Below are 24910 nucleotides of genomic sequence, written 5' to 3'. Positions count from 1 at the left end.
CCACTTTAATAATGGGAATTGATGGGAATTGATGTAAAATATATCACTAGCCACTTTAAACAATGCTACCTAATATAATGTTTACATACCCTACATTATTCATCTCATATGTATACGTATATACTGTACTCTATATCATCTACTGCATCCTTATGTAATACATGTATCACTAGCCACTTTAACTATGCCACTTTGTTTACATACTCATCTCATATGTATATACTGCACTCAATACCATCTACTGTATCTTGCCTATGCCGCTCTGTACCATCACTCATTCATATATCTTTATGTACATATTCTTTATCCCCTTACACTTGTGTCTATAAGGTAGTAGTTTTGGAATTGTTAGCTAGATTACTTGTTGGTTATTACTGCATTGTCGGAACTAGAAGCACAAGCATTTCGCTACACTCGCACTAACATCTGCTAACCATGTGTATGTGACAAATAAAATTTGATTTGATTTGAATAGATTTTCAGTAGCATTGGAGAAATTCAAAATGTAACCTGTGTTTGGAGACAGAGAGCGAAATGGTCCCTGCTTCTCCAAAATAATATATTTATTAGATCACTAAACTTGTGACCTCACAACACATTCCTTAGCTTAGATGTTTCATTTACATGCATGTTGAAGACTCAGAGCCTGGTTCCTCTCTAAGTTTCTTCCTAGGTTCCTGCCTTTCTAGGGAGTTTTTCTCAGCCTCCGTGCTCCTACATCTGCATTGCTTCCTGTTTGGGGTTTTAGCCAGGGTTTCTGAATAGCACTTTGTGCCATCTGCTGATGTAAAAAGGATAACGTTCATGCATGCCTCAGAACAATACAAAAGAACTCCATACAGGCACTAAATAATTTAACTTCTGTGTCACACAATGGTCAAGTAGCACACTGACATTACATTTGGCCTTGATTCAAGAATGGACAACGTGCTATCCTCAAACAAGTTATACCGTAAGCATATAGCCATCAATATTCTATATGGTCATTTTCAGTCACATTTCAATTACTGGTAGATAGACACATTTTTTTACTTGGTGGTTAGGGAGAGGAATTTAAGCAGAGCACCTTTTAAAAAACGGAGCCATAAAACCATGACCGTTTTTTCTTCTGGTCTTCGTTCCTCACTGGAGCTTAAAAACTTTCGCACACTGAACACACCCCTTTTGTTAAATCGCAAACGCTGTTTTGGCATCAGTGGAATCAAAGGGCACAGCGCAGTTGGATCTTCAATTGATCCCCGACGGAGTTTTACAAAGAAAAGAGAGTGGGAAAACTCGCTGCTGGATGGATTAATTGCTGATTCGTCTTTTTATTTGGCAACGCACCCTCAATTACTCCAGCCAAGCTCCGACAGGTAGGTCGTTATAACTGTTCTTGTTGCAACCGTTTTTACCTAAACTATTAGTTCTCAATATAAATATGATGTTATTTGTATAGAATCAACAGTCAACAAGTTAAGATAATTAATATATATATTGATATTGGTCAACCAGGTGAAATAGTGTTGCCTATTTGACTTTCCATTAAAATAACAAAATGCATTGATCTCGTTAATTAATTGAATTATACACTTTTCCCCCACAAAGATGATTGTTTCTCATGATCACATGATTAACATCCTCACACTGTAGCCTAACTTTTCAGCAATTCTGATGGGTTTTTCATTATTAAAGCCCCCATGCAGTCTTTGTCATTAAATTTTTTAATCAGCACTTTGTCTAATCAAATCAAATCAAATCAAATTTATTTATATAGCCCTTCGTACATCAGCTGATATCTCAAAGTGCTGTACAGAAACCCAGCCTAAAACCCCAAACAGCAAGCAATGCAGGTGTAGAAGCACGGTGGCTAGGAAAAACTCCCTAGAAAGGCCAAAACCTAGGAAGAAACCTAGAGAGGAACCAGGCTATATGGGGTGGCCAGTCCTCTTCTGGCTGTGCCGGGTGGAGATTATAACAGAACATGGCCAAGATGTTGAAATGTTCATAAATGACCAGCATGGTCGAATAATAATAAGGCAGAACAGTCAGGTGGAAGTTGAAACTGGAGCAGCAGCATGGCCAGGTGGACTGGGGACAGCAAGGAGTCATCATGTCAGGTAGTCCTGGGGCATGGTCCTAGGGCTCAGGTCAGTTGAAACTGGAACAGCAGCATGGCCAGGTGGACTGGGGACAGCAAGGAGTCATCATGTCAGGTAGTCCTGGGGCATGGTCCTAGGGCTCAGGTCCTCCGAGAGAGAGAAAGAAAGAGAGAAGGAGAGAATTAGAGAACGCACACTTAGATTCACACAGGACACCGAATAGGACAGGAGAAGTACTCCAGATATAACAAACTGACCCCAGCCCCCCGACACATAAACTACTGCAGCATAAATACTGGAGGCTGAGACAGGAGGGGTCAGGAGACACTGTGTCTAATAAATCAATGTGTGTGCTTATTTAATGAAAATAACTCCAAAATATGTATTTTTTAAAATCATTTATCTCCCTGAGCCTCCTTTGGCCCTTGAAATGCTCAGTCTGATCATGTGTGTATTTGGAAACAAATGTGAAGATATTTACATACACATCCCTGATTGGCTGATATGATGGTATAGAGCCCATCCGATTACCCAAATGAACAGTCACTGGTCTATTACAGAGTCATACAGTTGAAGTCGGAAGTTTACATACACTTTGGTTGGAGTCATTAAAACTTGTTTTTCAACCACTCCACAAATGTCTTGTTAACAAACTACAGTTTTGGCAAGTCGGCTGGGACATCTACTTTGTGCATGACACAAGTAATTTTTCCAACAATTGTTTACAGATAGATTATTTCGCTTATAATTCACTGTATCACAATTCCAGTGGGTCAGAAGTTTACATACACGAAGTTAACTGTGCCTTTAAACAGCTTGGAAAATTTCAGAAAATGATGTCATGGTTTTAGAAGCTTCTGATAGGCTAATTGACATAATTTGAGTCAATTGGAGGTGTACCTGTGGATGTATTTCAAGGCCTACCTTCAAACTCAGTGCCTCTTTGCTTGACATCATTGGAAAATCAAAAGAAATCAGCCAAGACTGACACATTCTGTCTCCTAGAGATGAAAATACTTTGGTGCGAAAAAGGGCAAATCAATCCCAGAACAACAGCAAAAGACCTTGTGAAGATGCTGGAGGAAACAGGTACAAAAGTATCTATATCCACAGTAAAAACGAGTCCTATATTGACATAACCTGAAAGGCCGCTCAGCAAGGAAGAAGCCACTGCTACAAAACCGCCATAAAAAAGCCAGACTACGGTTTGTAACTGCACATGGGGACAAAGATCATACTTTTTAGTGAAATGTCCTCTGGTCTGATGAAACAAAAATAGAACTGTTTGGCCATAATGACCATCGTTATATGTGGAGGAAAAAGGGGGAGGCTTCCAAGCCGAAGAACACCATCCCAACCGTGAAGCACGGGGGGGCAGCATCATGTTGTGGGGGTGCTTTGCTGCAGGAGGGACTGGTGCACTTCACAAAATAGATGGCATCATGAGGGAGTACAATTATGTGGATATATTGAAGCAACATCTCAAGACATCAATCAGGAAGTTAAAGCTTGGTCTCAAATGGGTCTTCCAAATGGACAATGACCCCAAGCATACTTCCAAAGTTGTGGCAAAATGGCTTAAGGACAACAAAGTCAAGGTATTGGAGTGGCCATCACAAAGCCCTGACCTCAATCCTGGGGTGCCAGGGTAGCCTAGTGGTTAAAGCATTGGACTAGTAACTGTAAGGTTGCAAGATCAAATCCCCGAGCTGACGTTCTGCCCCTGAACAGGCAGTTAACCCACTGCTCCTAGGCTGTCATTGAAAATAAGAATTTGTTCTTAACTGACTTGCCTAGTTAAATAAAGGTCAAATAAATAAAACAAAAATCCTATAGAAAATGTGTGGGCATAACTGAAAAAGCGTGTGTGAGCAAGGAGGCCTGCAAACCTGTGTCAGTTACACCAGCTCTGTCAGGAGGAGTGGGCCAAAATTCACCCAACTTCTTGTGGGAAGCTTGTGGAAGGCTACCTGAAACATTTGACCCAATTTAAAGGCAATGCTACCAAATACTAACAGCTGCCATGTTAGTGCCTTTATTCTAAAAATGTTGGTGACGTAACGATATGAGAGTGCCTCTGACGCCTCTGACAAAATGTAAACTTCTGACCCACTGGGAATGTGATGAAAGAAATAAAAGCTTAAATAAATCATTCTCTACTATTATTCTGACATTTCACATTCTTAAAATAAAGTGGTGATCCTAACTGACCTAAAACAGGGAATTTACTAGGATTCAATGTCAGGAATTGTGAAAAACTGAGTTTAAATGTATTTGGCTAAGGTGTATGTAAACGTCCGACTTCAACTGTGTATATATATAGAGAGAGTTCAGCCAGGTTTAAAACAGCTGCCATGTTAGTACCTTTATTCTAAAAATGTTGGTGACGTAACAATATGAAAGTGCCTCTGACGCCTCTGACAAAATGAATTGAACCACTGTAAACAAGCAAAACAGAACAGCATGTCTATACAGTACATGTCTCGGGTCTATTATAATCAGTTCACATTGTGACGTCATGATGTGGGGCCAAAAGTTCCATCCCACCTGAGCAGACTGAAATTACAGAATTGTCTTCTAACAGCTCTTACACAAAAAGGACATCATCATCATTTTCAGAATTTCAGGGTGTCATTTCGTCCTCATAGTGTAGAAATGTACTTTTTTTTAAAGGCAGAGACATTCAAGTTTCTGTTTTTACTCACCCTCTTCTGAACCGTCAACCAATTTGATGGACATTGCTGTATGATGTAGCCTGTTTCTGCCTCCTATTTCTGAACAGCTGAAATAAAAACTTGGTGGCAATTTGAATGAACATTTCCCCCCCCAGAGTACACAGTACCAGTCAACAGTTTGGACACACCTACTCATTCAAGGGTTTTTCAGAATTGTTCTATTTTCTACATTGTATAATAATAGTGAAGACATCAAAACTATGAAATAACACATGGAATCATGTAGTAACCCCAACAAAAAGTGTTAATCAAATACAAATATATTTTATATTTGAGATTCTTCAAAGTTGCCCCCTTTGCCTTGATGAAAGCTTTGCACACCCTTGGCATTCTCTCAACCAGCTTCATGAGGTAGTCACTTGGAATGGCGTGCCTTGTTAAAAGTTCATTTGTGGATTTTCTTTCCTTCTTAATGCATTTGAGCCAATCAGTTGTCTTGTGACAAGGTAGAGGTGGTATACAGAAGATGGCCCTATTTAGTAAAATACCAAGTCCATATTATGGCAAGAACAGCTCAAATAAGAAAAGAGAAACAACAGTCGCTCATTACTCTAAGACTTGAAGGTCAGTCAATCAGGAAAATTTCAAGTTTCCTCAAGTGCAGTCGCAAAAACCATCAAGCGCTATGATGAAACTGGCTCTCATGGGGACCGCCACAGGAAAGGAAGACCTAGAGTTACCTCTGCTGCAGAGGATAAGTTCATTAGAGTTAACTGCACCTCAGATTGCAGCCCAAATAAATGCTTCACAGAGTTCAAATAACAGACACATCTCAACATCAACTGTTCAGAGGAAACTGCATGAATCAGGCCTTCATGGTCGAATTGCTGCAATGAAACCACCACTAAAGGACACCAATAAGAAGAAGAGACTTGCTTGGGCCAAGAAACTTGAGCAATGGACATTTGACCAGTGAAAATCTGTCCTTTGGTCTGATGAGTCCAAATTTGAGATTTTTGGTTCCAACCGCCGTGTCTTTGTGAGACGCAGAGTAGAAGAATGGAGGAGGAGGTGTGATGATGTGGGGAAGCTTTGCTGGTGACACTGTCTGTGATTTATTTAGAATTCAAGGCACACTTAACCAGCATTGCTACCACAGCATTCTGCAGCGATACGACATCCCATTGGGTTTGTGCTTAGTGGGACTATCATTTGTTTTTCAACAGGACAATGACCCAAAACACACCTCCAGGCTGTGTAAGGGCTATTTGACCAAGAACGAGAGTGATGGAGTGCTGTATCAGATGACCTGGCCTCCACAATCACCTGACCTCAACCCTATTGAGATGGTTTGGGATGAAAAGCAGCCAACAAGTGCTCAGCATATGTGGGCACTCCTTCAAGACTGTTGGAAAAGCATTCCAGGTGAAGCTTGTTAAGAGTGTGCAAAGCTGTCATCAAGGCAAAGGGTGGCTACTTGAAGAATCTAAAATCTAAAATCTATTTAGATTTGTTTAACACCTTTTGGTTACTACATGATTCCATATGTGTTATTTCATCATTTTGATGTCTTCACTATTATTCTACAATGTAGAAAATAGTTTTTTTTTTTAAAGAAAAACCCTTGAATGAGTAGGTCTGTCCAAACTTTTGACTGGTACTGTAATGCCGTAGCACAAGCAAGACACAGTCTACACATTGCATTGGGACAAATCTACCAGAGTTTTGTGTGATGTAATCTTCATAGAAATGCTGCCATCAGTGGAGGCTGCTGAGGGGAGGGCGGCTCATAATAATGGCTGGAATGGTATTTGACACCATTCCACTGACTCTGCTCCAGCCATTACCACGAGCCCGTCCTCCCCCATTAAGGTGCCACCAATCTCTGTGGCTGACATATAGCCAATGTGGCTGAAAGAGGAACTCTGCTTCCCAATAGCCAATGTTTGCACATTAAATCGCTATTGACTGCCTGTCTTGCTTGTTGATATGCTGTGTACATACACTGAGTATACAAAACATTAGGAACACCTGCTCTTTCCGTGACATCGACTGACCAGGTGAATCCAGGTAAAAGCTGTGATCCCTTATTGATGTCACTTGTTAAATCCACTTCAAATCAGTGTAGTTGAAGGGGAGGAGTCAGGTTAAAGAAGGATTTTTAAGCCTTGAGACATGGATTGTGTATGTGTGCCATTTGGAAAGTGAAATGGCTAGACACAAGATTTAAGTGCCTTTCAACAGGATATGGCAGTAGGTGCCAGGCATACCGGTTTGTGTCAAAAACTGTAACGCTGCTGGGTTTTTCACACTCAACAGTTTCCTGAGCGTATCAAGAATGGTCCACCACCCAAAGGACATCCAGCCAACTTGACACAACTGTGGGAAGCATTGGAGTCAACATGGGCCAGCATCTCTGTGGAATGTTTTCGACACCTTGTAGAGTCCATGACGAATTGAGGCTGAGGGCAAAAGGGGGGGTGCGACTCAGTATTAGGAAGGCGTTCCTAATGTTTGGTGTACTCAGTGCATAGCTTGTCTAAATAGCTGCATGCAGGCTAACTCCCCTCCTGAACAAAATAACATGAAATCGCTAGACTGCCTGTTGTGTGGCGCTTATGTTTGCTTTGATAACTGTTAAGACAGACTAAGAACTACGTTTGTTCGAACAAGCGGCAGCGGAGTCACGGAGTGAGCGAGCGCGGAGCAGCAGCTGAAAGGACTCAGAGGTGGAAGTGCGCAGCGGAGGGGGAAGCATGCAGATGATCGTGCACATAAAAAAAATCCAGAGCCGAAAATCCAGAACCACATTCACTCTGATAATTTTTTTGGGGAAAATCACAATTTAACTGCACCGCCCCTTTAAATCAAAGACGTCTGCAAAACAGACACCTATTTCCTGGGACGCTCCACGAAATTAGTCAATTTTGGGTAGTGTAAAAAACGTTTGATTTCAACTAATTTTAACATTCTGTGATGAAGAGCACATATTTAGCTTAATAAAATACATGTTTTCCTACTAGGTAAGTCCTTATTAGGTGCCAATTAAAGTAACAGGGTTGATGATTTCATCTTAAATCAGCCATAAATCCCCTTGTGACAAGGGGAATGGAAGCTTGTTGTGTATAACAGGGAGGGACAATTGAATCACTAATCACATTAAATAAATAATAACTCAATCAACTAATCACATGTAATAAATAATAATCTGCAGAAATTACTTTGCAAAAGCAACAAAATAAGGAGAGCTTTACAATGATGGTGAAAAATTGGAGACATTTTGAGGTTATGCAGATAAAATTCTTCCTAGGAGTCACAGAGTGCACAGAGGGACATGTCAAAAGGCTGAATCTTGGCACTTAAGCAAGTCTTTGTTAAAAATCAGATTTATTGGATTTTCCATGTGATCTATATTAAAGGGCACTTCATTTAATATAACATGCTTTTACAATTCATTACTTGTGTACAATTTCTACTTATAATATCAAAAGGGACTCATTTCATGGAATGACCGAAATGTATTGCTGGTACTACACATATTACCTGCTATGTCAACCTTATCGTAAAGATGACACAAAAATGTTATCTGATTAAGAAGCATTCAGAGCATAGTCACACTGTCAGACTGACATCCACAATTCACAAATTCAACTCAAATCAATTATATATCATTAAGCCACTTATCCCTCTTCACGCCTTCATCCAGCATGGACCTCCTGCCAGATCTGTGGAGGCATGAGTACTGGCTGCCTCCTGGGATCACCTGGAGAGACATGGAGCAGATGCAGGAGTGTCCGCGACCCCGTGACCTGCTGTTCGCCTTGCCTCTGGCTCTAGGGTTCATTGTCCTCCGTCTAGTATTTGACAGGTAACTTTTTTGGAACTACTGTATGGACCACATCTTGGATACGATCTTCGTTTGCAACAATACTTTGGCCAGTAATCAACAAGAATGTGTGTCTGAAATATGAATCAGTGACTTGTAAAAAGGGGAAGATTCAGCTCACGCAATGGAACAATCTGATTGCACAGATGTGAAACTGCACCCTTTCACTGAAATCAAGGGAAAGAGTGAAAATGTTCGAGTAATGGCATCAAGTATTTTTAGAGTTGAAGAATAGCATGATCTTTCCACAGTGGGACTGTTCCGCAGCACGGGTTTGATTGAATTTCCGATGAGGTCTTGCCATGTAACATCACCCGACAACAAACAGCAGCAGTGAAATGAAATCCGCACAGGTGGAAGCTGTATTGTTGGTTGCCCTGCCCTGTATGCCTGCGGGTGTTGTTGGCGGGTGTTGTTGGCGGTAGCGTAGGCCAGTTGGGAATAGTAGAGGGAGCAGGTGTCAGCACTTTGCTGAAAGAGAAGAGCAGCAGCAGGTAGAGAGGAGAGAGGACGGGCTCTGTTGCTACAGCAGCCGTGTCCTAAGGTAACCCAACTGATCCCCCGTAAGCTTTCTCTGGCCTAACAAATGGCTTAAAGAGGTTATTACGGCAACACACAGACAAGTTTTAAGTTAAAGTGTTATTAGTCGTATGTACAGGATACACAATAATAATAATAATAAAATACAAGCACAGCTATTCTGTATAGTACACACACACACACACACACATCATGTATAGATTATCAAAGAACTATAGAAACACACCTATATTGTCATTAGTAATACTACACCTCTTGCTATGAAGGTCAACATTTGCTCGTATGTTTTCCTCACCGTTAGGGTTGTGGCTCCCCCTCTGGGCAGATGTGTGGGGCTGAGGAGCCGATTACGCATGGCTGTCGCTCCCGCCACAAAGCTCGAGTCATTCTACACCCAACAAAACCGACAACCATCTCAGGTTAGTGTCCAGAGACATCAAACTCTGACAATGGTATGTGCCGGTCTTGGCCTCTTACGTCAACATAGCTGCTGGAAGTGTTTGCACTGTGGGAATGGAAGGGTGACGGGGACATGCCTGCTATGATAGTGAAATAGATCGTGCACAAGCATCCTGCTCTACGAGTTCCTGGGAAATGTTGATACAGGTGCATAACCACAGAATTAAGTTACTGTGTAACTACATTGCAATAGTAACAGATTACAAATAGGTTTGGACATATTTTGGACGAATAAATAATGACTTTTAGCGAGAGCTGTAGTATATTTACAGCGGTAGTAATGTTCTGTCTATATCCTTCATATTTAGAGTGATATCATCAGTCTAATGGCACAATGTGATAAAACCCAGAGACAAATTGAGACCTGGTTCCGTCACCGCAGAAACCACGACAGGCCCAGCTACACCAAGAGGTTCTGCGAGGCTTGGTAAGTCCCATCTTTACTAAGCAAAGGGTTTTTGCCCTTTCATTTAGCTTCATTCACTTGTATGACCATTTTTTCCCCCTATAATTTAATATAACCTTCATTTAACCAGTCAGTTGAGAACAAATTCTTGTTTATTTTACAATGAAGACCTGGTTATCCGGAAAAGGACTGTAAAATTCAATGAAGTTTGATGTCATTCCACTTTCATGTTGCCAATGCAGCTCAAGTTGTAAGACTTTAGGGGCAATTCCACCACTTTTCAACATTTTCATTATCTCCAGCACAATACCAGTGTCTACATTTGTGAAAACGGCAATATTTCTACCTTTTGTAGAAAGAAATATATAAAGTTAAAAAGCTCTACCCGATGACTTTATATATATATATATATATATATAAGTCATGTTTTTTCTTTTTAAATCACTGTTTAATTACTTTTAATCCTACCCTGTGAGGAACTTTCTTATCTTTTTAACCACAGATCATAGAAATGCACTGTTTTCACATACAGTACCAGTCAAAAAGTTTTAAACAAATCAAAATATATTTTCTTTTCGAGATTCTTCAAAGTTCTCACCCTTTGCCATGATAACAGCTTTGCACACTCTTGGCATTCTAAACCAGCTTCATGAGGTAGTCACCTGGAATGCATTTCAATTAACAGGAGTGCCTTGTTAAAAGTTTCTTTGTGGAATTTCTTTCCTTCTTAATGCGTTTGAGCCAATCAGTTGTGTTGTGACAAGGTAGGGGTGGTATACAGAAAATAGCCCTATTTGGTAAAAGACAAAGTCCATATTATAGCAAGAACAGCTCAAATAAGCAAAGAGAAATGACAGTCCATCATTACTTTAAGACATAAATCTGGAAAATGTCAAGAACTTTGAAAGGTTCTTCAAGTGCAGTAACAAAAACCATCAAGCGCTATGATGAACCTGGCTCTCATGAGGACCACCACAGGAATGCAAGACCCAGAGTTACCTCTGCTGCAAAGGATAAGTTCATTAGAGTTAACTGCACCTCAGAAATTGCAGCCCAAATAAATGCTTCAGAGTTCAAGAAACAGACACATCTAAACCACAACTGTTCAGAGGAGACTGCGTGAATCAGGCCTTTGTGGTCGAATTACTGCAAAGAATCCACCTCTAAAGGACACCAATAAGAAGAAGAGATGTGCTTGTGCCAAGAAACATGAGCAAGGGACATAGACCCTGCTAGGTAAAGCCCCGCCTTATCTCAGCTCGCTGGTCACCATAGCAGCACCCACCTGTAGCACGCGCTCCAGCAGGTATATCTCACTGGTCACCCCCAAAGCCAATTCCTCCTTTGGCCGCCTCTCCTTCCAGTTCTCTGCTGCCAATGACTGGAACGAACTACAAAAATCATTGTAACTGGAGACACTTATCTACCTCACTAGCTTTAAGCACCAGCTGTCAGAGCAGCTCACAGATCACTGCACCTGTACATAGCCCATCTGTAAATAGCCCAAACAACTACCTCATCCCTACTGTATTTATTTATTTATCTTGCTCCTTTGCACCCCAGTATTTCTACTTGCACTTTCATCTAGTGCACATCTACCATTCCAGTGTTTAATTGCTATATTGTATTTACTTCGCCACCATGGCCTATTTATTGCCTTACCTCCCCTATCTCACCTCATTTGCACACTTTGTATATAGATTTGTTTTTCTACTGTATTATTGAATGTATGTTTGTTTACTCCATGTGTAACTCTGTGTTGTTGTATTTGTCAAACTGCTTTGCTTTATCTTGGCCAGGTCACAGTTGTAGATGATAACTTGTTCTCAACTTGCCTATCTGGTTAAATAAAGGTGAAATAAAAAATCTAATAAAAAAAACATTAGACCGGTGGAAATCTATCCTTTGGTCTGATGAGTCCAAATTTGAGATTTTTTCTACCAACCGCCGTGTCTTTGTCAGACGCAGAGTAGGTGAACGAATGATCTCTGCATATGTGGTTCCCACCGTGAAGCATGGAGGAGGAGGTGTGATGGTGCTTTTCTGGTGACACAGTCTGTGATTTATTTAGACTTCAAGGCACACTTAACCAGCAGGGCTACCACAGCCTTCTGCTGCGATACGACATCCCATCTGGTTTGCGCTTAGTGGGACTATCATTTATTTTTCAACAGGACAATGACCAAAAACACACATCCAGGCTGTGTAAGGGCTATTTGACCAAGGAGAGTGATTGAGTTCTGCATCAGATGACGAGGCCTCCACAATCACCCGACCTCAACCCAATTGCGATGGTTTGGGATGAGTTGGACCGCAGAGTGAAGGAAAAGCAGCCAACAAGTGCGCAGCATATGTGGGAACTCCTTCAAGACTGTTGGGAAAGCATTCCTCATGAAGCTGGTTGAGAGAATGCCAAGAGTGTGCAAAGCTGTCATCAAGGAAAAGGTTGGCTACTTGAAGAATCTAAAATATATTTATATTTATTTAACACTTTTTTGGTTACTAAATGATTCCATATGTGTTATTGCATAGTTTTAATGTCTTCACTATTATTCTACAATGTAGAAAATATTCAGAATAAAGAAAAACCCTTGAATGAGTAGGTGTGTCCAAACATTTGACTGGTACTGTATGTAGACACTGGTTTGGTGCTGGATATGATGAATTGATATGATGGTTGTAAAGTGGCGGAATTGCCCTTTAAATTGTAACTAAAACCTGTGTCATTTTGCAGTTGGAGATTTTTCTTCTACCTCATAGCGTTCCTAGCTGGACTCGCAACTTTGATCAATGTGGGTATTAGTATGAACCACAACCCTTCAGAAATGCGTTCAAATACATGTGTATTTTATATACTTTGAGCATTTTCAAATAATGTGGCCCGGATCAACTACTTCTGTTGGAAGTATTTTCAATTACTTTCCAATAAACAGCCTACTATCTGAAAGAATGTTCAAATACTTATTTCCAAATATATTATTTCAAAACCAATCAGACCTGGTTCAAATGCATGGGAGTATATAAATATTTGTGTATTTGAGTTTTTTCAAATACCTGCCATTACTTTCCAAGTCTATTTCCAAATACATTCTAATATCAAATCAAATGTTATATATTTTTTAAATAAAACAAATATATAACTACTTGTGTTTTCAAATACAACATATCAAAATACTTACTTCCACATGTCTTTGAAAGTAATTGAAATACCATAAATAGTTTTTGAACCTAGGTCTGTTCAGGTCACATGGGCTTCATCTCCATGAGAAACTTGTTTACCTCCTTTCCCTTTAGAAATCCTGGTTTTGGGACCAGAGAGAATGCTGGACAGGATATCCACAACAAGTAAGCTCACATGTTTTGTTTTCCCTTCAATCCATGTCTATACCCTCTACCTTTTATAACCCTCTAGATTTTAACTTAGAGAGCACAAATATGTATATGTCTTCAGAAAGTATTCACACCCCTTGACCTTTTCAACATTTTGTTGTGGTACAAATTTAATTGTCGTTTTTTTGTTACTGATCTACACAAAATACTCATGTCAAAGTGGAAGAAAAATTCACTAATATAGATAAGTATTCAAACCCTCTGAGTCAATACATGTTAGAATCACCTTTGGCAGCGATTACAGCTGTGAGTCTTTCTGGGTGAGTGTCTAAGAGCTTTCCACATGTGGATTGTGCAACATTTGCCCATTCTTTTTTAAATTCTTCAAGTTCTGATAAGGTGATTGTTGATCAATGCTGGACAGCTATTTTCAAGTCTTGCCATAGATTTTCAAGTCGCTTTAAGTGAAAACTAACTACTGTAGACCCCTAGGGAACATTCAATGTTGTCTTGGTAAGCAACTCCAGTGTATATTTGGCCTTGTGTTTTAGGTTATTGTCCTGCTGAAAGGTGAATTTGTCTCCCAGTATCTATTGGAAAGTAGACTGAAACAGGTTTTCCTCTAGGATTTTATCTTAAAAATGTATCTCGTCCTTGCCGATGATCAGCATACCCATAACATGATGCAGCCACCACCATGCTTGAAAATATGAAGAGTGGTACTCAGTCATGTGTTGTTATATTTTCCCCAAACATACATTTTTTGCAGTTTTACTTTGGTATTATTGCATGTTTTGGAATATTTGTATTCTGTACAGGCTTTCTTCTTTTCACGCTGTCATTTAGGTTAGTATTGTGGAGTAACTACAATGTTGTTGAGCCATCCTCAGTTTTCTCCTATCACAGCCATTAAACACTGTAACTGTTTTAAAGTCACCGGGCCTCATGGTGAAATCCCTGAGCGGTTTCCTTCCTCTCCGGCAACTGAGTTAGGAAGAACGCCTATCTTTGTAGTGACTGGGTGTATTGATACACCATCCAAAGTGTAATTAATAACCTCACCATACTCAAAGGAAAATCCAATGTCTGCTTTTTGATTTTTACCCATCTACCAATAGGTGCCCCACTTTATGAGGCATTGGAAAACCTCCCTGGTCTTTGTGGTTGAATCTGTGTTTGAAATTCACTGCTTGACTGAGGGACCTTACAGATAATTGTATGTTTGGGGTACAGAGATGAGGTAGTCATTAAAAAAATCATGTTAAACACTAGTATTGCACACAGTGAGTACATGCAACTGATTATGTGACTTGTTAAAGGGACACTTCGGGATGTTGGCAATGGTGCCCTTTATCTACTTCCCCAAAGTCATATGAACTTTTGGAGACCATTTTTATGTCTCTGTGTCCACTATGAAGGAAGTTAGAGGTAGTTTTGCGAGCCAATGGTAACTAGCGTTAGCGCAATGACTGGAAGTCTATGTGTAAGAGTATAACTTCAGACCGTCCCCTCGCGCGAACCAGGGACCCTCTGCACACATCAACAACTGACACCCATGAAGCATCGTTCCCCATCGCTCCACAAAAGCCGCGGCCCTTGCAGAGCAAGGGGAACTACTACTTCAAGGTCTCAGAGCAAGTGACGTCACCGAATGAAACGCTATTTAGCGCGCACCACCGCTAACTAAGCTAGCCGTTTCACACCGCTAACTAAGCTAGCCGTACCTCCTAGCAGCTAGCAGATACCCATAGACTTCCAGTTATTGTGCTAACGCTAGTTAGTAATTGCGCTAATGCTAGTTAGTAATTCCGCAAGCGCTAGTTAGAAACTTCTTTCAAACTGCACGCAGAGGCATAAACATGCTATCCACACGTTCATCTGACTCAGGGGAAATAGATTTTTTTAAATCCTGAAGTATCGCTTTAAGCCCATTTTTACTCCTGAATTTATTTAGGCTTGCCATAACAAGGGGTTGAATATTTGTTGATTTAAGACATTTCAGCTTTAAATTTGTTCTTAATTAGAAAAATGACAAAAAAACATCATTCCACTTTGACATTTATGGGGTATTGTGTGTAGGCCAGTGACACAAAATCTAAATTCATTCCATTTTAAATTCAGGCTGTAACTCAACAAAACATGGAAAAAGTTTTAGGGGTGTGAATACTTTCTGAAGGCACTGTACTTTTCTGTACTCTTTTTGTCCCTTTAGTGTACATTACATACTGTAGGCTTAACCTTATACCTACTACACAATGGAAATATTCTCTGTTAGATCCAATCAAAAACCAGGTGTTGGTATTTGGTGCATAGTCGTGATGGAACAAAACATCACCGGCCCTACCTAAGTATGAGGATGTACAGTATGGTTCATTATGATTTGGAATTCCCACTCATTAATTTCCCCATTCATTTGGTGATGGACAAAGACATTCCCCGCAAAACACTTAGCTCAGAGCAACGGCTCATTGTCATCAGCAAAAATAACATTCTGTACACTTTAACTGTATAATCCCAAGTGTGCTTATTCAACTACTGTATTTACCTTTTCTATTGTGGTTCTAAAATCTTGTTTTTTTTGCAGATGAAAATGTATATTTTCCTTGATATTCAGCACCGGTACATAGCCAGTGGAAGTGCATATGTTACACCCAATCACAGTCATGCTGTAGGCTAACACTGTGTTTCCCTATCCTCAAATCAAATCCAATACAATTTTATTGGTCACATACACATGGTTAGCAGACGTTAATGCGAGTGTAGCAAAATGCTTGTGCTTCTAGTTCCGACAGTGCAGTAATATCTAACAAGTAATCTAACAAATTCACAACAGCTACCTTGTACACACACACACATGTAAAGGGATGAATAAGAATATGTACATATAACTATATGCATGAGCGATGGCCGAGCGGCAACGGCAAGATGCAGTAGATGGTATAGAATACAGCATATACATACGAGATGACTAAATGTAGGATGTGTAAATCCTCTGCAGCCAATTGAGAGGGCCCACTTTTGGTACTACCAGCTGGAGCTGGGCTTCTACCTCTCCCTGCTTCTCTGTGTCTCTGTGGACGTCAAGAGGAAAGTAAGTCCCTTTCATCTGCCTGCTCCTCACTTCCTGCCAGGACCATGATAATAAGCCGTCCCTATTTAGCACACGTGCTAATAGAGAAGGGCAAGGGTCGGGGTGCGGCATTATTTGCCGCTCCCGCATATTTCAGACACGATCAGTACTACTGGCGGTTCTGCTATTTAAAAGACACTGTACATGTCACTTGTACTCCGGTTAACAATAGACTCAAAGGCCTGTCCGGTGAATGGATCATTGACTTCAAAGCTCACATTTCTTCCTCGGAGAAATAAAGGGTGAACAGGGTCTTTCAGTGATTTAATCCCTGGTCTGCCGAGTCGTTGAGATCACGTTGAACAAATACGGCATAGCAAAGCATTTGGTATTCCCCAGAAAGGGTTTCTTCATGTTTGGATGTACACTACACAAAGTCGTACTTTTGACATTTTAGCGATCACATTACTCTACTTAGCTCTCTCATTTCTAGGATTTCAAGGAGCAGGTGATTCACCACATTGCCACCATCTTCCTGCTTGGTTTCTCCTACTGTTCCAACTACGTACGGATAGGTACTCTGGTGATGCTGCTTCACGACTCCTCTGACTTCCTCCTAGAGGTAAGAGCTGGATCACAGCCCAGCCAATCTCCCCATAAACATCAGTCTGTATGTTCTAAGATATTCAAAACCATGTATTTCACTTGGGACCGGTGAAATGTACTGCACCTAAACAGGTTAGAGCTTGTCTGACATGTTGGGAAAATGTCTCTCTCCCCCCACTGGTCTCACTATTTTTATCATTCAATGAGGAACATAATGGTCAAATTAGCATGGCATGTCTTATGACTCACTAGCCCTGTTTATACCTGGTTCTAATTTATATCCTTTGTCCTGATCTTGTCCACATTCTGATTGTGTCCACATACAGTTGAAGTCTACTAAGTTTACATACACTTAGGTTGGAGTCATTAAATCTTGTTTTTCAATCACTCCACAAATACAGACAGATTATTTCACTTATAATTCACTGTATCACATTTCCAGTGGGTCAGAAGTTTACATACACTAAGTTGACTGTGCATTTAAACAGCTTGGAAAATTACAGAAAATTATGTCATGGCTTTTGAGCTTTGGAGGTCAATTGGAGGTGTACCTGTGGATGTATTTCAAAGCCTACCTTCAAATTCAGTGCCTCTTTGCTTGACATCATGGGAAAATCAAAAGAAATCAGTCAAGACTTCAGAAAAAAAATGGTAGACCTCCACAAGTCTGGTTCATCCTTGGGAGCAATTTCCAAACGCCTCAAGGTACCACGCTCATCTGTACAAACAATAGTACGCAAGTATAAACACCATGGGACCACGCAGCCTTCATACCGCTCAGGAAGGAGACGCGTTCTGTCTCCTAGAGATTAACATACTTTGGTGCGAAAAGTGCAAATCAATCCCAGAGCAACAGCAAAGACCTTGTGAAGATGCTGGAGGGAACAGGTACAAAAGTATCTATTTCCACAGTAAAACGAGTCCAATATCGACATAACCTGAAAGGCCGCTCAGCAAGGAAGAAGCCACTGCACCAAAACCGCTATAAAAAAGCCAGACTACGGTTTGCAACTGCACATGGGGACAAAGATTGTACATTTTGGAGAAATGTCCTCTGGTCTGATGAAACAAACATAGAACTGTTTGGCCATAATGACCATCGTTATGTGTGGAGGAAATAGGGGGACGCTTGCAAGCCAAAGAACACCATCCCAACCGTGAATCATGGGGGTTGCAGCATCATGTTGTGGGGGTGCTTTGTTGCAGGAGGGACTGGTGCACTTCACAAAATAGATGGCATCACGAGGAAGGAAAATTATGTGGATATATTGAAGAAACATCTCAAGACATCAGTCAGGAAGTTAAAGCTTGGTCGCAAATGGGTCTTCCAAATGGACAATGACTACAAGCATACTTCCAAAGTTGTGGCCATCACAAAGCCCTGACCTCAATCACATAGAACATTTGTGGACAGAACTGAAAAAGCGTGTGCGAGTAAGGAGCCTACAATCCTGACTAAGTTACAGCAGCTCTGTCGGGAGGAATGGGCCAAAATTCACCCAACTTATTGTGGGAAGCTTGTGGATGGCTACCCAAAATATTTGACTCAAGTTAAACAATTTAAAGGCAATGCTACCAAATACTAATCGAGTGTATGTAAGCTTCTGACCCACTATGATGAAATAAATAAAAGCTGAAATAAATAATTCTCTCTACTATTATTCTGACATTTCACATTCTTAAAATAAAGTGGTGATCCTAACCGACCTAAAACAGGGAATTTTTACTAGGATTAACTGTCAGGAATTGTGAAAAACTGAGTTTAAATGTATTTGGCTAAAGTGTATGTAAACTTCCTACTTCAAATGTATTTAGACAGGTGTAGACCATCAAAAGACACATTGTGATCTGATTGTGATCAGATCTTCCTAACCATCCCCGGAGATAGACAGACATGCATTGTGTCTGAATATCTTACAAGTGTAGACAGATATGGACAGAGAAACCATTTGAATCATAGTTATTCCGCCCTCTAATATTATTGACAGGTAGCACCATTGACTGGTTAAATCAATATGTGTCTTACAATAAGTAAATATTACTTTGAAAGAATAGCTTTGAAATCATTTGCATAAAGGAAGGACCAGGAAATCTGGTCACAATCCAGACACAGTGGATGGAAAACACACGTTTTAATACCATGTGTAGACACGTTTCTGGAGATGTGGGCACAATTAAAGAATGTAGGCAAGATCAGGACAAAGGACCCATGTTGGCACCAGGTATAAACGTGACTTCTTATTCATAGTCAGACATTAGTGTGACCTTGGTTTACCTGTAGTGCCAAGAATGTGAACCAGTCTGTCAATTATAATTCAACACTAATAGAGAGAGAATTCAAGAGACCAAAAGCTAAGTGTAATGAATTTTATGCACATTCATACATATTAGCCTCATCGCCTAATTTATTCCAATAGAAACATGTTTCAATGTTAAGCATTTGTTTGCATTATGGATCCATCTAAGAATATATTACTGTTTTTACAGTCTGCAAAGATGTTCAACTACGGCACGGGCTGGAGGAAGACGTGCGACACATTGTTTGTCATTTTTGCTGCTGTTTTCCTGGTGACACGCCTGGTGGTGTTTCCCAGCAAGTAAGACCAACTCAGTGGTGTCTCTTAGTTCTAAATGTTTTTTCATGACATTATAATACCATTAACATTGTGTGCAATTGTGACTTTATTCATAATTGATAGTGAATGCTTTTCATTGGTTACTTAATTGTATCAAATCGACTTTATTGGCCATCTAATCCACAACAATGTTTGTTGGAGCAACAATTTAATAAACAAAATGTCTTAGAATATAATGGTTTACAACTGGGATATATTGACTCTAATCATTGCATTACTTGCTTCCTCTTCCCCTCCCTGCCCTGATTTCTAGAATAATCCACACAACTCTTGTGTTGTCCATGGAAGTCTTCGAACCCTTTGCTGGCTACTACTTTTTCAACCTTCTTCTGATGGTGCTACAAGCACTTCATGTCTTCTGGGCCGTGTTAATCCTACGGATGGCCAACAAGTTTCTATTCTTGGGCAAAGTGAGTATATGAGGTCACAAAATGTCCAGGAAACAAGTAGCCTATCACATGTTTCATGAGTGTTCATGGTGTGTATCTTTTTGTGTCTTTAGCTGGATAAGGATGAACGCAGCGATGAAGAGAGTGAGCTGGAAGAAGAGGACGACGACAAGGGAGAGGGGGAGGAGAAAGACGAAGAGGGGGAGTGTTGTTGGGAGAGGAGTAAAGATGCCCTGAACTCCAAACTGAAAATGCTGAACAAAAGCTTTGTCTTAAACAACCTGAACAATCACAGAGCTGCTATTGTGAGCAAGATGCGCAAAGCGAGGTAGAATTATGAACCTAGACAGAGTGATTGTTTTCTGTCAACAATTAAGTTACATTATAGACCAGTTCGAATGGAGTACTTTTTCTCCATCTGGCCACTATTCCTCTCCGCATAGTCTACTTGATAGCAATTGGTCTGCCTATTTCAGTCTTTTCAAGACTGGAAAACTCTGTATGAAAGTGTATGAAAGAGATTGCTTTCATATTTTGACTACAGATTATTTGTTAAATTAAGAGATTCATGCTTCAGTATACTGAATGTTTGTCACAAAACGGTTTGATATCTCTAGGAATTGTTTTGAGTGCAGTTTTTGTAAATGTAATTGTTTTGTAATTCAACATGTCGTTTTTCAACTATATAATTGTATTTCATGGTCAAGATTTATAATAGTGGGCTTATCGTGATGCTCCAGAGCATTTGTATAATTTCAGCCAGTAATTTAGAAAGTAGTGCTCGAGAGTCCCCTAAAATGGTGCACAATAGTGTACTATGTCATCCAATTCGTACAATATGGTATGAATTTGTAAGTGATACATCTCTTCTCTTAACACGTATGGACCCAGAATCCAGCATCTGACCAATTACACAAGACTTTAGTTCTGGGTTAACCAAGGTTAGAGTAGGCTACACTGTTGTAAATGATAGGGCTATATAACATCTGTAATGCAATTGCAGAAAAACGGATTTGACTAGTTTTGCATGGATCAACAAAATACACTTAACAAATTATAGTATAGTGTGCTAGCCTAGCTGGCCTAGATTACACATGTCCTAAAATGTATCTCCGAGTGTGACTGGTGTTCTTTTCGTTTGACCAATGTATGCCGTTTTTACCAAGACATTGGTAAAAAGTATGATTTTGGAACAATACATGATTTAATTCACTGAAGTCCTGCTATGCTAACACTTTGAGTTTTCAATATTTAATGATCTTTTGCATTGAATTTACTCAATTTACCTTTGGGCAGAGGGGTGCAGGTCATTGTGTCATAGCAAATGCCACCTAAGAGCATCCTTTAAATGGTGAATAAACCATCATTTTGGAATGTATAGGCCTAACTTCAGTGACTTTGGGTAATTTAGTTGAAACTTTTAATCATGTGAAATGCAATGTATCAATTGTTGCATGACACAGAACTAGGGATAAGTGCGTGTTGTTGGTGTGGTCCCACAGACGAGGCCTACCTGTTTTTAAAACCTCTACAGGATTGGTGGTTCCCCCGCGGGACGGTTGAGCTAACGTAGGCTTATGTGATTAGCATGAGGTTGTAAGTAACAAGAACATTTCCCAGGACATAGACATATCTGATATTGGCAGAAAGCTTAAATTCTTGTTAATCTAATTGCACTGTCCAATTTACAGTAGCTATTACAGTGAAAGAATACCCTGCTATTGTTTGAGGAGAGTGCACAGTTATGAACTTGAAAATGTATTAATAAACCAATTAGGCACATTTGGGCAGTCTTGATACAAAATCTTGAACAGAAATGGAATGGTTCATTTGATCAGTCTAAAACTTTACACATACACTGCTGCCATCTAGTGGCCAAAATCTAAATTGCACCTGGGCTGGCATAATACATTATGGCCTTTCCCTTGCATTTCAAAGATAATGTATTATCTTTTACCAGATCTAATGTGTTATATTCTCCTACATTCATTTAATATTTCCACAAGCTTCAAAGTGTTTCCTTTCAAATGGTATCAAGAATATGCATATCCTTGCTTCAGGTCCTGAGCTACAGGCAACTGTTTTTGGTGAACTCAGTCGGGGTCTCAATTCACTGTCGAGAGTTAGAATACTATAACAGAATACTCAAGGTGCAATTTCGAAATGTGGTTTTGCATCATGCATCAGCAGTGACAATTTTTTGTGGCCTCCACCCCCATCAAGGTAGCCACTCTCTGGTTTAGAGGGAGAACGTCTTCGAACTGCTTGCCTTTGTCTAGCCTACCTAACGTGAGTATATTTGGATGAACTGGTAGTGTGTACGACTGAAGAAGCACAACTTTACTTTTGACTGAAGAAGTGAAACTTGCGGCACTACCTGAGCTGCATCGGCTTTCTCAGCTCAAGGCCAAGCGTCCACCTGCCCCGCCAGGTGACTGTGATGAGTGAGCTCTGGCTCTGTTGTTGGTGAGGTTCAAATTTATAGAAACCACAAAGGGTAGACATTGCAACACCTATGACATCTGCTTGCTGGATTGCTTTCCAAAGACAACATATATAGAAAAAGACAAAGCCCGGGAGGCATTTGTACACGGATTAAGGCAATTATCTTCCAGCATGGCATGATTTGCAACACTGTGATCAGCCATCCCAATTTGCAATCCTTTCATGTCTGGTGGTCAAGGCGCCAAGAATCCTCCAGACCAGTAGATGGCGATAACTGTGCATGATATGTTAGAAGGAAGAACACGTTCAAGTTCCTGATGTTCTGTTCTCCTGAAGCCAGCAGTGGTGTTTGACGGTGAGTTGTTTAACCAGCTAGTTAAAGCGTCAATATAGCCCCCGTTATGAATATATGTTGAGGATCGGCTATCAGCAGTTATGTGTCTAGATATCTGAAACTGACTGGTTGATAGCTCCACTGTGTGTGAGAACAGGTGGTTGGCTAGTGGGCTAACATTAGCTGATGGCTAGCTTGTTAACACCCGTGGCCCTGTGTGCCATTTCCAAATGAGCTACGCCAACAGCCATATTACGAATATATAAAGCATGATAATCATGTTATCTAGGAATAGTTATCAGACGAGTGACTGGTGAAATAAACTACTGTAACGTTATTCAGACACGTAGTTAACTAAACAGCCCGGACCAAGCTGACAATCATTGCCAGTTTTTCATTAGCTAGCTGACGTTAACTAGTAACGTTAACGCTAGATGTATGAAACTAGTAGCCTGCTTATTTCCCAGACAGACGCGTGATAAAGCTAAGTAGATATTCTCATTAGAGCATGCATTTTTTTTTGTCCAGGACTAGGATTAATATTTTTCTAGGAAACTGTCCTTGCTATGTTTGCGAAACAGGCAACTACTGTCAATTTAATAAATGCAACCCCCGCCTTGTTTCTACTACAGCCATCAAATATGCAGATCTTTGTGAAAACCTTGACGGGTAAAACCATCACCCTTGATGTGGAACCCAGTGATACTATCGAGAATGTGAAGGCCAAGATTCAAGACAAAGAAGGTAAATCAATCTCAGCAAACGTTGATTGGCCCAGATCTAGGATCAGTTTACCCCAGGGCTGTCAAACATGTTCCTGGAGAGCTACTGTACTATAGGTTTTCACACCAACCCTAATCTAGCGCACCCTTCTCTAATAATTAACTGGTTGATAAAACTGAATCAATTTAGTTACAACTGGGGTTGGAGGGAAAACCTACAGGAGGAGAGGAACAGGGTTGGAGAGCCCAGGCTTTCCCTCTCTAAATCCTTCTAAAATCCACATTAGATCTTTGTAGATGGGCAACTACTTAATTTGGGGTACATGTGGATGGTTTCTGCCAAACATACTTATGTTTGCTGCTTACCCTTTCAGGTATTCCTCCTGACCAACAGCGACTCATCTTCGCTGGCAAACAGTTGGAGGATGGCCGCACGTTGTCAGACTACAACATTCAGAAAGGTACTACTTGACAACTCCAATGATCAATAATGCTGTTTGTTCAGACCATGATGGACAATTGCTCAGTCTTCAGTGTTTACCCTAATCATGGCATTGAGGCTTATATCATCTCTTCATAGTCCATGGGAACATGTGGACCTTCTGTCTAATGGTATGCATGCTTGTAATATTCACAGATCACATATTAGCAGGTTTAATGTCTCCTACATTATTGAAATGTTTATGTAAATACAATGTCAGTTCAAATGTCCAACTTTTAGAAACACATCTTGTGATACTCCATGGAAAACAGTGCCAAGTGTTATGGAGTGGACCATCCTTTATTTCAAATACAATGAAATAAAGAATACTGTGTAATTTGTTAACGTGTCACCACTTTGCTTCCCAGAGTCCACTCTTCATCTCGTCCTGCGTCTGAGAGGAGGTATCATCGAGCCTTCCCTGAGACAGCTGGCGCAGAAATACAACTGTGACAAAATGATCTGCCGCAAGTATGTCTGCTTCCATTTAACTGAAGACGAAATAAAAATGTCCACCAAGTCGCAGCCATCTACTGATCCATGTCTGTGTGGAGTTTGGGGTCTTATCATTGATGTTGGTGCTCTCTGCATTTCAGATGCTATGCACGTCTTCACCCCCGTGCAGTCAACTGCCGCAAAAAAAAGTGTGGGCACACCAGCAACCTGCGCCCCAAGAAGAAGCTGAAGTAAACTAGCATTCTCTTTTGTCAATGTTTTCAATAATAATAAAATTGAATTGGAAAGGGGGAGGACTGTCATTCATGCTGCCATAAACCTTGACTTACTATACAGAACAAGGCAAATTTGCTGATTATTCCATGTCCTTTATTATTATTTTTTTTACAATTTC

The 24910-nt window shown here is 40.3% G+C and overlaps 2 protein-coding genes across 2 annotated transcripts; both read left to right on the top strand.

The window, feature by feature from the left end:
• The first annotated feature begins 1107 nt into the window (after positions 1–1107).
• Positions 1108–21465, top strand: LOC112260321 (ceramide synthase 2). The gene is made up of 11 exons (XM_024435336.2): positions 1108–1355; positions 8463–8624; positions 9484–9601; positions 9950–10068; positions 12782–12839; positions 13342–13392; positions 16376–16468; positions 16941–17069; positions 19541–19650; positions 19943–20099; positions 20192–21465. Exons 2-11 carry the CDS (start codon positions 8464–8466, stop codon positions 20408–20410), a joined length of 1215 nt encoding a protein of 404 aa, XP_024291104.2. The 5' UTR covers positions 1108–1355; position 8463; the 3' UTR covers positions 20411–21465.
• A 1259-nt stretch (positions 21466–22724) lies between these two features.
• LOC112260320 (ubiquitin-60S ribosomal protein L40) lies at positions 22725–24806 on the top strand. The gene is made up of 5 exons (XM_024435335.2): positions 22725–22878; positions 23490–23601; positions 23954–24040; positions 24429–24531; positions 24657–24806. The coding sequence occupies exons 2-5, from the start codon at positions 23499–23501 to the stop codon at positions 24748–24750; spliced, it is 387 nt and encodes a 128-aa protein (XP_024291103.1). The 5' UTR covers positions 22725–22878; positions 23490–23498; the 3' UTR covers positions 24751–24806.
• Positions 24807–24910: the final 104 nt, after the last annotated feature.

Source organism: Oncorhynchus tshawytscha, linkage group LG10 (genome assembly GCF_018296145.1).
Source record: "Oncorhynchus tshawytscha isolate Ot180627B linkage group LG10, Otsh_v2.0, whole genome shotgun sequence".
NCBI lineage: Eukaryota > Metazoa > Chordata > Actinopteri > Salmoniformes > Salmonidae > Oncorhynchus > Oncorhynchus tshawytscha.
This window is presented reverse-complemented; position numbering and strand designations above follow the sequence as displayed.

Coding starts and splice junctions, on each gene's coding strand:
- LOC112260321 (XM_024435336.2), top strand. CDS start 8,464: ATGGACCTCCTGCCAGATCTGTGGAGGCATGAGTACTGGCTGCCTCCT. Junction 16,469..16,940: donor CTGTGGACGTCAAGAGGAAA/GTAAGTCCCTTT, acceptor TCTCATTTCTAG/GATTTCAAGGAGCAGGTGAT. Junction 20,100..20,191: donor AGTTTCTATTCTTGGGCAAA/GTGAGTATATGA, acceptor TTGTGTCTTTAG/CTGGATAAGGATGAACGCAG.
- LOC112260320 (XM_024435335.2), top strand. CDS start 23,499: ATGCAGATCTTTGTGAAAACCTTGACGGGTAAAACCATCACCCTTGAT. Junction 24,041..24,428: donor AGACTACAACATTCAGAAAG/GTACTACTTGAC, acceptor TTTGCTTCCCAG/AGTCCACTCTTCATCTCGTC. Junction 24,532..24,656: donor GACAAAATGATCTGCCGCAA/GTATGTCTGCTT, acceptor TCTGCATTTCAG/ATGCTATGCACGTCTTCACC.